Source organism: Peromyscus maniculatus, chromosome 8 (genome assembly GCF_049852395.1).
Source record: "Peromyscus maniculatus bairdii isolate BWxNUB_F1_BW_parent chromosome 8, HU_Pman_BW_mat_3.1, whole genome shotgun sequence".
Classification (NCBI taxonomy): Eukaryota; Metazoa; Chordata; class Mammalia; order Rodentia; family Cricetidae; genus Peromyscus; species Peromyscus maniculatus.
The window spans coordinates 108263631-108280188 of NC_134859.1; the positions used below are offsets into that span (position 1 = coordinate 108263631).

Here is a 16558-nt window from a genome sequence, read left to right on the forward strand (position 1 = left end):
GTGGACTTTTCCCAGTCAGAACGTTGCTGTCTACCACAGGCCCAGCAGCCCGAGCTCTGAGGGAAGCCTGCTCTCCAGCTGTGCCGCTACCTAGGGGTTCATGTGGATTTGTATGAGAAAAAGGCCGAGGCTGCAGGTCAGGGTACTGGGACTGCTCATGGCTTCCGTTGCAGGAACCACCCATGCCTGCCGGGCTAGGGTGAGGGTAGATGACCCTGGAGCCACATAGGCTCTCAAAAACTAATGAATGGGGTAGAATTTGTTTCTCTGCGTGGTACACAGGTCTCATTCTGTAGCCTGGATAGCAGCAGTTGTGTCCTCGGATCTGGACTGTTTTCTCCCGTCTCCCCTTTGCCAGCTGTTGCCCAAGTGGGGTCAGTGTGCCTGGGCCTGCCTCGGTGCGTCCAGGCTCAGGGAAGGCCCCAAGTAGACCGTACCCTACCCTTGGCCCTCACCTCCCTACAGCAGGCAGCTGGCCCTGTTAGAATGTGTCAGTCGTGGTGGCCAAGCTAGCCCTCCAAAGCTGTTGGGGTACACCTCCAAGAACTCTGTTTTCCTGTGGTCAGCCCCAGCACCAGGCCCCAGTCAAGGATCGTCTGTGGCCTTCAAACTAAGTAGACAAGGTAAAAATGAGTTGGTGCCTTGCTACCCCTGCCCTGAGATCAGGACCTGCCCTGAGAGCGGGGGCTTCGGTGAGGTCGTCTCCTTGCTCTCCCACCACATACGCACTAAGGAGGGGACTCCTCCTGCTGTGACCCCTGACCCCATGACTTGTGCCCTGTGGCCAGCCTGCTGTGATGAGTTAAGGGTGGGACCTGGCTTCTGGAGATGGATGTGTGGGTAAACGACCAGCCTTTCTGCTGGATCTTCTCTTTATGAGGTCCATCGAGTCCCCCTTAGGCTGGCCTCCTCAGATAGCTGGCTCCACCCTGAGCGACTCTGTGCAGTGGGTATGACTTTTCCTGCCCCAGAAATGCCCTCACTCAGCTCACCAGAATCCTAAGAAGTCACCATATTTCTGCCTTGGGGTTGAAGTTTGCTTTCCACTCATGGTACCCTTAGAAACTAAAGCCTTGTCTCCTTTCCACGCGGGAGGGATCAGGAACAGCCGGTCTGCCACAGCAGCACTGCGTGGAAGGCATCCTGCACCAGAGCAAGACACCTACCTGAGCAAGAGCCCTTTTCCTGAGGCAGGAAAGATTGAAACGGGCACAGCCTGAGTCCTGTGGTCCTTAGTTTCACCGTGTGGCCTTGAGCTTTCTGATCTCTGTTTCCACATGGAAGCTAGTACTGGCTACCCCTGTGCCTCTGAAAGGGGGTGTGGACTTGCAGGCAAGACACAGTGTCCTCAGGGGCTGAGTAGCCCCCCACCTCTGCAGCCCGGCAAAGTGATGCAATCTTACCGAGAAATGACCATCATTTCACTAATTGGACCCCCAGACCCCTCGTCCCACTCCGAGCCTGCCGAGTCCCACAAAGCCTCCCAGCACTTGCTGTGCGCCCAGGTCTCCTCCTGCGCATGCCTGCTGCTCCCTGCCTCCTGGACTCCCTGACCTTCCCTTTCCCACCCTGTCAGGTGTGGAAGTACCTAAGCCTGGGAGGTCTTCCTGGGAACTGGGGCCTGCCCCTAGGCGAGAGCACTGGGGTTGAGTCGGACAGTCGCTTCCCTGGTTTCCCTTGCCCAAAACTTCCTGTTCCCCAGAGCACAAGGCTGCTGTGTTGCATGCGCTTTCCTAGACCTTCCCTCTTCCTTTCTTAGTCCAAGGCTTGAGATCCTTTGCCCCAGGTTAGCGTAGATGTGATGCCTGTCCCAAGGCCAAGTACCACAAGAGACAGATGCCACCTCAGCCCCTGGGACATGCAGCAGAAGGGAAGGGGAGTGGTGAGGAATTCCAGGGAGGAGCCTTCATTGAGAAGTGGTCAGTCAGGGATCTTCAGTGGAAGCCTTGAGGATTTGAGGTGGGGGGCAGGCATTAGTTTCCCCTGAAAGAGAACACAGTGTAAGTCTCAGAGTGGCTGGAGTCCATCATATCTGAGACAGTTGTCTGGGAAGTGACACCATTCTGGCTCTGACAGCAGGGACCCAGAATGCCGTGGCCATCCCTGCAGAGTTGTGTCCCTCGGGCCTCCAGGCCCTGGGTGCCTTCCTTCCCAGATATCAGTACAGTTGGTTCCTATGGCCAGCCCCGTGTGGCAGCCGACCCAAGGCCAGAGGCGATGGCCACCATGTACATGTCTGTCCTGCTGCTGTGCTACCTGCTTCAGCTCCTCGATACAGGCCGGTGTCTGCCCTGCCTAGGTGTGAGGTACCAGAGGTGCCCCGTGGGCCTGAGTCTTGCTAGGTGTTACTGGATGGGTCCTCAGGTCCTCCAGGGAGTACGAGCCAGCCCAAGCTCTCAGCCTTATGGCTTGCCCCAGGGCACCATGGGAAGCTGTCTGGAGGACGTGACGGGCCCTTCCTCACTTCTAGCAGATGTGGTACTTTCCACTTCTCAGACCACCAGTGTCAGCCAGGCCTAGGAATCCTGCAATTAATTTATGCATGAAATTTAGGAGTCAGTCTGTCCAGTTGTGAGTGCCGTATGAAGCAAGGAGGCCCAGGCTAGGAGAGCCACAGCATGAATGTCTGCTGCTCCAGGGCCAAGTCTGGGTAGATATCTAATGGAGGTGGCCTCTGGGTGTGGGGAGGGTTGGCAGGAGAAGTGCTGGGAAATACAGGCAGAAACTGGCTCTGGCACCGGGTACATTCAGTGACCCTGCAGTGCTGTGGGTCTGGGGGTGTGGCTGTGCCCAGAACCATCACACACTGGCTGTGGGCCACATTGCTAGGCCCCAGCCCCAAGGACCGAGGGCTCACACCTAGGCAAGGAGACTAGGAGATGTGTGAGCATGAGTGAAGCCATGAGCGTGAGGTCACATGGAAGGGTGGGGAGCTGTCTCTAGCCGCTGTGACCTCTACCTTCCCCCACACTAACTTCTCAGGCTACCCTGTCCTTGGAACATCTACTCTATGCAGCCCATGTCATCACTGTGTGTCCTGGATCGACATGGGGTTACATACAGCATCATAGGCACGGGTCCACTTGTCAGGAGGGGGAAATCCAGCCAGCCTGGTGCAGTTACTCAACTAGAAAGCATTAGTTTCCCATCCTGCCGAGAGCATGACCAGGTGAGGGTCTGTGTTCCTGGTCAGGCGTCATTTGTCTTCTCCCTGACCATGGGTCGTCATCCTTAAGGGTTACAGGCATGGGTGAGAGGCTAGGTACAGGAGAACATGCTGGCTGTCCACAGCTGGATCAGAGCTCCAGTCTTGTTCATGGGGCCACTGCTTCTCCTGAGAAGAGACCCACCAAGCTTGTGTGTGCATTTGTAGGTCCATGAGAGTATATGTATAAATATGTTTGTGTGAGTGTACACTGTGAACACGGGTGCACATGTATGTATAGCTTTATGTGTGAGCGTGCGTGGGTGTGAGGCCCCGATAGCTAACTACACTGGGGTGGCCTTCCTTTATGTGGCTAGCTTATTTCCAGGCAGTGGGAAGGGAAGTGCCTGCTTTGGTAGTGGAAGCTCTCCAAGCTGGGGGTGTGGCTCCAAAGAGCAGTGCTGAGCAGTCCTGGTCACCTTCCCACACCCATGCTGCCCATCCACCACCCTTAGGGGAGTCCTGGGCAACTGGGAGAGGTCCTGCAGACCCAGCTGCCCAGGGAGGGAGGGGGGGAGACACAAGGGAAGGTGTGAAGGACGACAAGGGAGGGTGTGTGCCCCCTGCCCCTCCTGCAGCTCCAGCCCTGCCTGCCTGCCTGTCCTGGGACACTGAATCACTCTGGGAAGAAGTCCAGCCCGCCCCCCCCTGCAGTGGGGAGCCTTGGCCACCCCGCCTCCTGTCCTAGCCAAAGGGCTAAATTTACTCTTTTAATAAGAACCAGACTTATATCCGATTTTCCTTTTCTTTTATTAGTTCTGGGCTGTCGGTCGGGCCTGTCTCTTGTCATCATTGCCTGCCGGCCTTTTCCATGGTAGCCCATTGGAGTGGCTCAGCAACCACAGAGCTTTCCTATTATGGCCTGAGAGTGGCTTCCTTTGGGACTTCCGGAAGGCTCTCTTGGACTGACTGAGGGGCTTCCCGGGTGAGGTGATCATTCCCAGGCCACCCCCATGTCCCCAGGATGGGCCAAGCCCAACGCCCACCGCTCAGCATTCTTGGCCTCCCCTTCAGCCCCCGCCCCAGGCTGTGGTTCCAGGACCTTCCACTCCCTCCGCTCTTTCCTCTTGTTTCCCACTCTGGGCCGGTCCCAGCCTCTCTCCTCCAGTCACCTTCGTGAGGCTGGTCCATGGCTCTTGTGGTGTGGGCGCCCTGTGAAGACCGGGTGCTCTCAGACACTACCGGGGCTTTGAGGGCAGAAGGGGAAGTTCAGAGAAGCCTGATGATGCTGAGCCACAGGCCAGCACCTGCTGGCAGCGGGCCTGAAGCTCCAGGGACTTTTGTCCCAGCTAGCCTGTGAAGAGGTATCTGAGACTGAAATCTGAGGAGAGCCGGGTCTTGCTCCTCCAGGAGCTGTGAGGAGACAACCCTGGCCATGTGGCCTGCCTTCCAGAGCACTCCTAATTCCTGAGCCCCTTTCAGGTCTGGGCTTTTCCTACCTCACGAGGGGCACCTGGAAGGCTGTGCTGAGCTGCAGCCTGGGGATGAACTGAGCCTCTGGTTCCCTTTCTCCTGCAGGTCGCTTGGATGTGCCCTACACCAGGGGAGGCAGTGGGCAGACTTACCAGGGTCCACCCCGGCCAGTCAGTATGAGTCTGGTAAAGCCCCAGCACTTGGGAGATAGCTTTTTGGAGAATGTGCTCAGTCTGTGTGCCCTCTTGCCCTGGAATGGAGTTTGTAAAGGCTGTATGCAGCCATAGGTGCGCGCGCGCGCGCGCGCGCGCGCGCGCGCGCGCACACACACACACACACACACACACACACACACACACACAGGCATAGGCATACACTTAGAAGTGTGCACACACCAGGAGACACAGCCTTCGAGCACTTGTCTGGGTCCCATCCCACCTCTACCACGTGTGTAGCTCACACTCCCCACATCATCAGGTACTTGGGCAACTAGTTGACTCCAGCAGACAGGAATGCCACGGGTCTCTGTGTGTCCACAGACCAGTGCACACCGGAGGGTAGCCTCTAAACCCTGTAGCTTCCAGTCACCTGGGTTGGGGAGGAGTCTGAGAACTGCTTCTCCACCAGGGCCTGGCATCCCCACTCTTAACCCCTTCTCCACTGGGCAGTGGAGGGATTGATAGATATCATCCGGCTACTAGGCAGGCTAGACTGGAGCCTTTTCTTCTGATCCTCTGTCTTTTCCGAAAGCCCTGTGTGGAAGTTCTGTTCTCCCTAGGGTTCCTGGAATGAGAGGAATGTGGGGTGGGGCAGAAAGGCTGTCTCTTCCTCCTCTACTCCCTCTGGGACAGGCTCAGTGTGAGAGGAGAGCCTTGCCTGCCCTCTTCCCTATTAACTGCCCCGGGGTGCTCATCTTGCCGGTCTCTGCCACTCCTGGTGTTTCCTGGGGACACCCAAGACCAGTTGGTGGGCTAGATGTCACCGTTGCCTGGTTAGCCCTACAGGGTACCAGGAAGGCTGAACCAGAAGCTGATGCTGAAGGTAGAGGGGAGTGTGAATGGGTGTGAGCAGGAGGGTGGGAGCTTGGCACAGGCAGTGGGTGCAGCTGCCAGACACAGCCAAGGAGGCCCATGCCAGCAGCCAGTCAGCTGGGCTTCCGGAAGCAACAGGAGCGAGGAGAGCCTGGGAAGGGAGCTGCCGCCATCTCAGTGAGCTGTGGTTTTATTTTTTTACAACCCATTTCACAGTTTCCAGAAGAGGAGGATGCTGTCTCAGTGACTTGCTTTAACTCAAAACAAACGCTTGTTCCCTGAGGCTCTGCTTCCCCCTATCCCACTGGTTCTCAGTGGTGTCAGAATGCCAAGATGGGACAGCCTGGCCAGAGAGCCGGTGCACCGACTAGCTAGCACCTGGCCATTCAGCCACTCAGGAATGGGCGCAGGTGGGCCAGATGCTTGGGGATCTTTGACACAGTGTGAGGCAGCCAGTCAGACCCAGAAGGCTTTGTTCTCCAAGGCTTCAGCTGACAACACCCTCTCCAGGCTACATCCACGCTCCTAGGCACTCTCAGGTTGCCCCATGACTTCAGGTCTGTGGACTGTCGTGGCCCACACGTGGGCCCGGTGCACACATAGGCGAGAGGAAAGAGGCCTGTCTCTCCTTCCTCCTCTGCCAAGAGTTGTATCTAGTCATGTAGGCCACGTTTGCCTCCAGGCAGTGCCGTTTGTTGCTACCCTACCGACCACATAGTGGTCTCAGTGGTCAGAGATCTCCAGGTATTCTGGTTTCATTCTGTTGCTGTGATTTAACAGTCTGGCCCAAAACAACCTCACCATTTGGCTTATTTGGCTTACACTTCCAGGTCACGTTCCATCTTTGAGGAAAGTTGAACTAGGAGCTCAAGCAGGAGCATGATGAAGAAACCGTGAAAGGAGGCTGCTTGCTAGTCCATTCTCTGACTTTCTTACTGGCTCATGGCTAGCTAGATTCTCACACACACACACACACACACACACACACACACACACACACACACACACACACACACGCCAACCTGATCTAGGCAGTTCGGCTTCTCTCGGGACCAGGGTGTTCCAGGACGGCAGCCTCTACATCCCCAAGTGCCAGGTTGAAGGGGCTGTTCTCCCCTGTGTTGCAGTTGATGGCCAGTCCTCCAAGGAGCCCTGACAAGCCCAGGGACTCCGTTCTCTTTCCCTCCTCACACAGGTACACCATCTTCCCAGAAAGGGGTCTGATAGCTGTGCTGTGCCAGGGGACCTCCTAGCAGACCATTCTCTGCTCCGCCCAGCAGTTAGGGGTCTGGAAGCTGTGCTGTGCCAGGGGACCTCCTAGCAGACCATTCTCTGCTCCGCCCAGCAGTTTCCCCAGCCTTCCTGCTCTTGGTAGCCCTGGAGGAGCCATGATCCGGCTGTGGCCCGTGGTCCCATGCAGGTCACTTGCCTTGGCATGGGAACAGACTAGCCTCCCGTGGACAGGGCTCTGCCTTCTGTGTTCATTGTCTGAGGTGCGTCGGGTCAGTCCTCCAGCGTGCTGGCTTCCAGAATGTTTTTCTCAGCCAGCCAGGCATTCAAGCCAGGCCTTCATGGTGTCCTGGGCAGGTATCCCTGGAGCTGAGACCACAACCTGCCTCATGTCCAGAGCTGCAGGCCAGTAGAGTGGCTGGTAGGGTCTGATGCACACACAGCACAGAATTGCCTATCCCGGAGGCCACTTCCTCACACTTCTCAGATCTTTTCTGGGAAAATGTTCAGTCAGTGGGCTGGGCTTGTACACACTCAGGTGACTGGGTGGTCAGTGGCATTATTCTGCAGGCCTGTTCAGCCTGTGGTCCTTGGGGCTGTGGGCTGGGACTGGCAATGACCTGGGCCCAGTGTGGTTGGAGTGAAGATCTGAGGGCCTGACTGAAGGGCCTCACTGTCAGAAGCCCTTCTGGGTCTCTCCACTGTACCAGGCTTCGCCATGTCCTTCCTAGGCTGGTAACCACAGCATTCATAGACAGGGAACTTTGCCAAGAGGAAAGGGCCTTCAGCCTAGTTCCCGGCTGGACTTGGCCTGAGGCAGTGGCCCTGGCTAGGGCCCAAGCTGAACTGGGCTCCCAGGCAGCCACTGCACCAGCCCTGCCTGGGCTTGGCTCCTGGTCAGCAGGCAGAGTTTAGAAAGTGGCTGCCAGGTCTGCCCAGGGCTCTGCTTGCCTGGCCCAGTGCCATCTCTCCAGTCCTCAGAGGTGACAATGGAACACAGATCCCAGGTCCTAGGGTTTCTTTCAGGTCCCTTAGAAGCCAGGTAGGCTGAGGAAAGCCTCAAGGAATAGGAATGCTTCTCTTCCCCCGGACAGTTGCCGCCCACCACGAGGCTGTCCACTTGGCAAGGCCCACAGGATCTCTCGCAGGTTTCCCACCAGGGCCAGGATGGCGAGGAGAATCCCACTCTTCCAAAGTTAGAGTCATGGTCACTATCATCTGTGGCCCATATGGGGCCTGCCTGGGCCATCCTGAACTGTGGAAGGGAGTGATGTCTCCTGGGCCAGTGTTCCAGGAAGTTGGCTACCCCATAGGAGAACTCCATGCCAAGGTCACCAGTGCCCAGAAGTGCCCTTGAAACACTCATGGAAGTGACCTTAGGGCTGGGGATCTCCGCTGCCTTTACTGCTTGGACAGGAGATGTGGCGTGTGCGGTGAGGGCGTTATGCTCAGTCCTTCACTTTTCATCAGGAAAGGGAGGGAAGTGAAGACCCCCAGGAACAGCCAGAAACCCACAGGAGGTGACTTGTCAGAGGGTCCAGAGGGGCAGGACTGTGACCTGCCCCAACCTCCTGAATTTCACAGACCCTGCAGACAGCAGCCCCTGCTTTAATGGGCTTAGCTGAAGCAGCTGTAAAAAGCACCCCTAAAAGACCCCCAAGTCAGAAACAGGCCAGTACGGGGTGATGAGGGCCCTAGGCTGGAAGAGCTTGGCACAGGTCTGCCAGCCTCTCACTGGAGCAGGCCCTGCCTTCATTCAGCTAGGGTAGGGGCTGGCCAGGCTGTTTTCCCTCAGGCCTCCAGTCAGAAGGACCCTCTTCTGGGGCAATAGTGGAGCAGAGTGTCAACTGTAGTTCCTCTCAGGGTCAGGATCCTGGGTTGGCAGATGATGCCCTCAGACAACCTGGGCTCTGACTTGGGGGCCCAGTACTCAGACATCCTGCTAGGCTGTGAGCCATTTACCTAGATGTCCAGACCCGCGCTGGTCCCCCTCCCTGCCGGGAGACTGAGGGACCTGTTGCCACCCCTCACTTTCATGGATCCGTGGGTCCTGTGGGACACTGAGCTGAGGGTCAATGCCAGCTTGTCCACTGTGATGTGAGAACTCAAGGTGCACCATTCCCAAGCCAAGATCCTGGAGAAATTGTTTTTGCAGACCCAACTTTTGGACTCCATCGCTTCCCATGGTCTAGAGAGGAAAGGGTGGGCGGTGCTTCCCTAGGAGGGAGTTGGGGTGGGAGGAACAGAAAGGCCTGAGGGACTTGGGCAGGCGAGGCGGGGGCAGAAAGTTTGCAGCTGGAGCAGCCACACTCAGCCCACAAGCATGGCCCCCCACAGTCCCTGGAGCAGGGCAAGGAGGCCAGCACTTCCCTTCCCAGCCTGGAGCCTCCTCCCGTGTCGTGGACACGCCTGTGGTCTGGACAGGGTCCCCTGGCAACCCCAGCCATGTGGTCTTGTCCGGGAAGTCCCTGGCTCTTAGGCACCGTCAGCATGTTCTTCATGGGCCTGCACAAAGCAGAGGACCCTTTTAGGTCTCACAGACCCCTCCTGTGGCCATGCCCTCTCCACTGTGCGCTCCATTCCTTCACACCAGTAAGAGAAGAAGCCGCGTTCCAACCGCTAGGCTGGAAGCTAGTGGAACTCAGTATAGATGCCAGGGTCCCACGGGGCAGTCCCCTCCCCTAGCCTGAGTGCTTCCCTGCTGAGTCACACTGTGTTTGGGAAGTTCCCAGGGCCAGGCCAGGCGAGATGAGGCATCACCAGTTCACCAATTTCCCTGCCTCCTGGGCGGGAAGCTACTGCTGTGACTCACCTTGGGATGGCCGGGCTCCGCCCGCTCTGCTCTGCTTTCCACCCTGGGCTGGCCGTGGACTAGGCTTCCTGCCCAGGGACAGAGGTGGCAAGGTACCAGGGCACCATGCTGGGGTGAAGGGCCAACAGTGCAGCCCAGACCACCCACCGAGCGGCCGTGTATGCAGAAGCTTTCTGTGCACGTATGTTGTGTGCAGACAAGAGCTGGTAGCCATGACAACCAGGGAGACTTACTTGGCCTGGCCCTGACTGCTGGACTCCGGCAGAGAGGGTGCATAGACCATGACAGCCACCAGTGGAGGATGTAGCAGGCTGGTGGGCAGCAGAAGAGGGTGCACAGGCCCTGGAGGCCAGCCTGGAGCCAGGGGCAGCTCACCATCTACTGCCTTCACAGACCACTGAGGAAAATGCTGGACCCGTCCAAGAAGCCTGGGACTCTCAGTGTCTGAGCCTCAGATAAATGACTGTCTTCTGCTCTGCCAGCTCTGTCGGACCCTGATCCTGAGCAACCCAGAGGGGACGTGAAGAGCTGCTCTGTGTAGTTCTGGTCTCCTTCCCTGCCTGACATGTCCGTCTTCCTTTCAGTTCAGTCTCTGCTTATTCACCTGGGACTGGGACCCCTGTCTAACTAGTCAGTTAAGTGGTGTGGGGAAGGGGAAAGGCCTGTTTCTCCCACACTTCCCAGGAAAGGGCAGGGACCTCTGCCCCTACAGCCTCCAGTGCGTCACCTGGGCCCCTCAGTGAGGCATGGGCAGAGCTTGCCGACAGAGCGATCGGCATCAGAGAGGCCTTCAAGTGCCACCGCCTGGGCTGAGAGCTGTGCTAATGAGAAGGCCCGGGGGAGTTTGTCCACCCAGTCCTAAATGTGCTTTTGACGGCATGCTAAGTACCTAGTTGGTGATGATGGTGACGGAAGAGGCTGTGATGGTTGTTAGGTAATGGTGTTGGTAATGTGATTAATTGGTGGTGATGGTGGTTGTCACAGTGGGGGTGATGTGTACGCTAATGATGATGGCGAGGTGATGTGGTTAGTGATGGTGACTAGGTGATATAATTGTTGGTGGCAGTGGTGGTGGTCATATAGCTGTTGGTGGTGGTGATATGGTTGTTAGTGGTGACAGGGATGGTGATATGGGAGTGGATAGTGATGGTGATGATGGTAGTGATCTGTTTGTAGTGGTGATGTGGGTGGTACTGGTGGTTAAGGACATGATGGTGACCAAATTATGTGGATAGTGGTGGTGGTGGTGATGGGGCTGGGGGTGGGGTGATGTAGGTGGTGGTGGTCGTTGTTGGTGTGGGTTTTGGTGGGGTTAATGAGGGGTGATATGAATGAGGGGTTGTGGTGATGTGGGATGGTAGTGATATGGTTGTAAGTGGTGATGATGTGGCTAGTGGTGGTGGTAGTGGTGATGGTGTGATTGGTGGTGGTGGTATGGGTGGTAGCAGTGATGGTGTGATTGGTGGTGTGGGTGGTAGTGGTGATGCTTTGGTTGTTGTTGCTGTTGTGGGTATGGTAATGGTTTGTGGGTCGTGGTGGTGCAGATGGTGGTGGCAATGTGGTTTTGAAGTAAAAGGTTTTACTCCTAAGACACCAGAGGTTCAGGAGGCTCAGGACCCTGGGTGTGATTGTCAAGGCCGTGTGTGGGCAGCTTTTCCTGCCATGGTTTTCTGGGTATTTGAAGACAGGGGCCCTATGGGAGCAAGGGTTCCTGCAAGGCACCTGGAGGAGGGAATCGGCACCGTGGGCTCCGCGCTGCTCATGTGGTGCCGTGGAGGCGCCACAGACTCCCTCTCGTCCTGTGTCCACGCCGTGGGGGCGCCACAGACTCACTCTTGTCCTGTGTCCACACCGTGGGGCGCCACAGACTCCCTCTTGTCCTGTGTCCACGCCGTGGGGGCGCCACAGACTCACTCTTGTCCTGTGTCCACGCTGTGGGGGCGCCACAGACTCACTCTCTCCTGTGTCCACAGCCAGCAGCCGTCTCATGGGAAATCCCCCAGCCTCCTCTTTCATGGGCAGCTTCCTCACCAGCAGCCTGGGATCCACAGCTTCTGCACACCCTAGTGGCCCTACATCCTCTCCCTCGGAGCCAGCCTACCGAGGATCCCACCCTGCCACCTCCCAGATCTGGTTCTCCCACTCCCACGAAGGTAAGTCAGGTCCTGCGCTCCTGACTGCTGTGCCCAGGGATCGCGAACCAGGTGGTGATGCCCTTGCGGTCAGGCCCTGCCCAGAGTGCTAGGGCAGGGGGCTGCCTCCCTGCTGAGGAAGTCTCTCAGGGGAGTCGGTAATTGGTTGGAAATGGGGGTGGCCCCAGTAGGCACTGGTCCTGGCCAGATGTGTGCTCCAGATGTTAGGCAGGGAGGATTCCAGGGAACTAAGGAAATCTGGAATGCAGCTGGGCCAGCCGGGCTGGGCCATGCCCTCCACCATGGCCGCCCCCCACCTCCCCAGACTCAAGCAGGCATGGGTTCCAGATGTGTCAGCTGGGAGGGAGAGGCAGGGAGAAGAGAGCTGTCAGGAGGCAGAGACCATGGTTGCTCCCACCCCCACCCCAGTCCTGCCTGTGACAGAGCTCGTCCTGGGCCGCCAGCCTTGTGCTTGGTACCCTCTGGCACCTTAGAAGTACCTGTTACTCCGACATCATGAAACAGGATGGTCTCTAGAACCTCTGCTGGCCTTTCCCAGACTGGGGTGTACTCTGTCCGGGTGTCTGAGGTTAACTTGGGAAGTGGCCCCAGGTCCCCAGGACTCCCGGCCTGGTCATTGCTTCTGCTCTCTTGATTGTGCATCCCCCATGGTACAGGAAGGGTTAACCCCCCTCCCTGGCTGGCACGCGGGAGGTAATTGCAGTTGGCAGCGGGCACACAGAGCTCTCGCTCCTGGCACCAGGCGCTGCCGTAACTCAATGACTGCCGCGCTCAGGCGTCCTGTTTACAGAGCGCAGTGGACCCACACACGGCGCACAGCCTGTCCGTCCGTCCGTGTTCTAGGCAGAGAGATTAGCGCCCAGCACTGCAGGAAGCCTGAGAAACCTCTTTGTGCAACAAGAAGGGGCTGTTTTCCAAACAGGACAGGTGACGAGGGAGGGCCAGTTGTTGGAGTGATCTGGCTTCGGGCTCTGCCCAGAGCACACGAGCTGGACAGGAGATAAGGACCAGGCTCTCCTGGACGGAGGGTAGGCCGGGTCCCGAGGACCAAAGAGACAGAGTGAGGTCTTCAGCCCAGACCTACCCTTGCCCTCCCAGCAGAGTCCTGGGTGGAGTCTGGGTTGACGGAGCTGGGCCCTGGTAAGAGACTCCCCGGCCAGCTGTGGGTGGCCCCGGGCCCTGAAGGAAACACTTGCTCCCTGTTCTCCAACCAGCCTTTTGTGTCTGCTGGGCATCTCCCAGCTGGCCGTAGCATCTGGCTCCCAGGATGTTTGCAGGAAGGATGAGGGTGGCCAGGCAGAAGGAGCAAGCCGTGGAGGCCACTCATGAAAGGGCTGCGTCCCCGCACTGACCACAGGTGGACTGGTGTGCCTGGGCCACCTGACGTGATTTCCATCCTGGTAACCAGCGGTGCCCCATCAGTGCCCGGGCATGTCAGCCCACCTCCTACTCAGTGAAGACACACATGCCTGCTTCCTCTCCATCTCACCCCAGGAGACACCACCCGGGAGAAGGGCAGTTTGTGGGTGCCACCACCTGCCCAGAGCCCAGTCCCGTTCCCTATTGGGCCACTCACTCAGGAGGGTGGGCGGAGGCCCCCTGAGAGCACCCACAGCCATTGACTTCCCTTACATCAACGGTTGTCTGGTAGGATTGCTTATAACCCACCCTAGGTAGCCTCAAACCTCAGCCCCCGAAAGGAGCCCAGCCAGCCTCTGTAGGTTCTGTTTTCATGTCCTAGTCCCAAGGATGCCCACTTGGCTGGTGGAAGCCGGAATTCAGCAGTGTGCTGTGGAGAGCAGAGCCTAGCTGGGCTTCTGGGCTGTGTCCTATGACTCGCTCACACTCTGTCCCACATTCAAGGCAGGAAGAGGGGCCTGGCTGTGTCCCAAGGAGAAGCGTTTGTCTCTGAGACCAGCTCCAAGGCAGCAGGGGTCTCTGCCCACTGCTGGGCACCCAGTGTGGCAGGTGTAAAATGAAGTTCCCAGGGTCAGGTCGGGGAGAGCGTGCACAGGTGCATACAGGACAAGAAGCAGGACGTTCACGGCTCCCCACAGCAGAGCACAGGGCCCACTGGGGGCTGGAGACAGGTGTGTGGGGAGGCAGCAGTCCTGGAGTGGAACCTTCTAAGTTCCCCCAGAGAGTGGCAGCAAGTCCACGTCTGTCTGGGAGTCACATGACAACCCATACTTCTCAGGCCTGTGCCTCAGGTTACCCCTCACTGCCCCCCCCCCCCCCGCCCGGGGGTTCCCCTGTCTCCGACGGCTACAGCCTCACTCCCTGACGGGCCACATGGTGCAGCCTGCTCTGTGCGGTAGAGGCCAGGGCGGGCGGGGCGGGAGCGAGTGGCAGCCTGGCTGCCTGCCCTGGCAGCGTGCCTGGCTGCTAGTCTGACGAGGTGCCAGCTGGCTCCACGTGCTAGGGCCTGTTTCTCGGCCATGTGTGTACAGGAGGGTGGGGGGGCGAGGCAGGCGGGAGCACGCGACACGGCCCGAGAAAGAGGGCCGTCCACAATGGGGGCCTCCTGGGCGGTCGGCCAGGAGGCCCAGCCTTGCCCTCGTCCTGCTTCCTTCAGCCACCCCCAGAATGTAGAGATGCAGGGACTCTGCCCAGCCTCCCCCCGCCTCCCCCCTGCATTCTCGTGTCTAGGGCAGGTAGGCCAGGATGGGGCCGACAAGTAGCACTTCATGTGGGAGTTAGCCATGGGTGCCCTCCCGCTCCTGACAGGGACTCGCAGACCTCCACAACACCCCCCCTCACCATCTGCAAGGCAGCTGCTAGAGTGGGGGCCCGGGCTTCCTGTGTCCCTGGAACAGCTGGGGGTTCAAGGGATGCACCCTGGTGTTGGAGGAGCCGCCTAGGAACATCTGGCCTGGAGCAGGACTTTCTTGCTGAGCCCCAGGCCTTCTGGCCCCTTGGCTCACCCAAGATGATGGGCCTTGCCAGAAGTGGACCATCCAGGCCTTGGGGTAGGGTGGACAGCAGAACTAGCCTGGGGCAGAGGTGAGTGGCTAACTGCCAACCTGGCCTGGGTTGCTGGGGTTGGGGTGTGGTGCGGCACAGCTGGCCCCATTGTCAGCGAGCCTGAACAGCGCCCCCCCCCACCAGCTGCCTGCTTGGGACCACCCACAGGGTAATGAAAGGGGATGCTGTTGCTAGGGGCTTGGGGGTGGGTACAGGAGCTCCACGCTGACTGGGCCCTGCTGGTCGTGGTCTCTTGTGCCACCTGGAGGGGGAGCCATGACACACGTGCCAGCGCTGGCTGGCTGCCTGGCCAGCTTCTGTCAAAGCCACACCCACCCTGGTGGCCACTTCTCCATCCCTGCCTGGCTAAATCCCAGTGAGACAGGAGCCACCACCAAGTGTGCCCTGCTGTTCCAGACCCCACACACTCCCACATTTCTCCAGCTGCCTCTGTCTCCCCCAATACCTTATGAGACCTCAAGACTTAGCACAGGAGTAAGCAGGGCCTGGAACATGTCCAGCAGGAAGACAGGTCCTATCCAGCATCCACCTACATGGGTGGGCCCGAGGCCTCTGTGGCCGTCAGACTCCATGCCTTGGAATTGCCCCCTGGTGGCTGCATGTGCCCTAACACTTTTTCTTCAGCCCCTGGGCGCGCTCTCCCTTTCTTTTGCTCTTTCATTTGGTTTTCTTGAAACAGACTCACCGTGCAACTCTGGCTGGCCTAGACCTTGCCGTGAAGGCTGGTTGTCTGGTCTAGAAAGTACAGCGATCCTTTTGTCCACACCTCCTCGTTGCTGATACGTAGGCATGATCCATTGTACCCTGCAACCTCTCCTTCTTCCCTTAAAAAAAAAAAATAAGATTATTTTTAGTTATGTGTATAAATGTGTTTCTGTGGCGGCGGGTGGGGGGTGGGTGTACACATGTGAGTGTAGGTGCTCATGAGTCCAGAAGAGGGCATTGGGTCTCCTGGAGTTAGGTTACGGGTCATTGTGACCCACCAGAGGTGGATGCTGGAGACAGAACCTGGGTCTTCTGCAAGAGCAGTACACAACACTGCTGAGCCATCTCTACACCTGCTGCATGAAATATCCCCTTGACCCCCCCTCAGAACCTTGGCCCTTCCTCTTTGGTCCACTGCCTCACCCTAGGTCCTCCAAGTCCCATGGTGTCCCTCCCCATGTCCAAGGAGCTGCTGAGCTAGTTGGGAAAATCTGGCCACCCTGAGATTTGGAGAACATCAAGGAATGAACTCTTAGACCCTGCCCTGGGGATCAGGGTGTCCCACTGGTTAGGCTACTCCAGCCAGCCTCGTTGCAGACGGAGGGAAACAGGTCCCAGGTTCTCATCCTCACGTTGTCACAGCCTCGAGAACGGTCTTAGCCTTAGCTTCAGTCGCTCAGCTTAGGGGCTCCGAGCATGTTTCTTCACCAGTAAACCACGCTGGCTGACCCAGCTGCTTGGACACAGAACGACACAGGACCAGTACTTCAGAGAGTAGCTCCTGCCTGCAGCACCCTTTCCCAGGTATACGCTGGAGGCTGTGGGGTGGGCAGTGGCCATGGTCACCAGCAAAGATCTTACTGGATCTTTGGGTCTCACCTGAGCAAAAACAGTTGCCATTCAGATGCACATGCTCACTGCCCATGGGTGAGTGGAGTCCCAGGCACGATAGACCGACCATCTGGGGGTCCTGCAGAAGGTGTGGGTGACAGAACTGTTGTCCTAGATGCCGGAAAGGTGTTGG

The 16558-nt window shown here is 58.1% G+C and overlaps 1 protein-coding gene across 5 annotated transcripts in view; it reads left to right on the forward strand.

Moving 5' to 3' along the window:
• Bahcc1 (BAH domain and coiled-coil containing 1) overlaps positions 1-16558 on the forward strand; it is a 56948-nt gene that overhangs the window by 9398 nt on the left and 30992 nt on the right. For all 5 annotated transcript variants that reach the window (XM_076543907.1, XM_076543911.1, XM_076543909.1 and 2 more), the window contains exon 2: positions 11665-11844. In XM_076543907.1, the coding sequence (XP_076400022.1) occupies positions 11665-11844 (180 nt within the window). The remainder of the gene's footprint in view (positions 1-11664; positions 11845-16558) is intronic.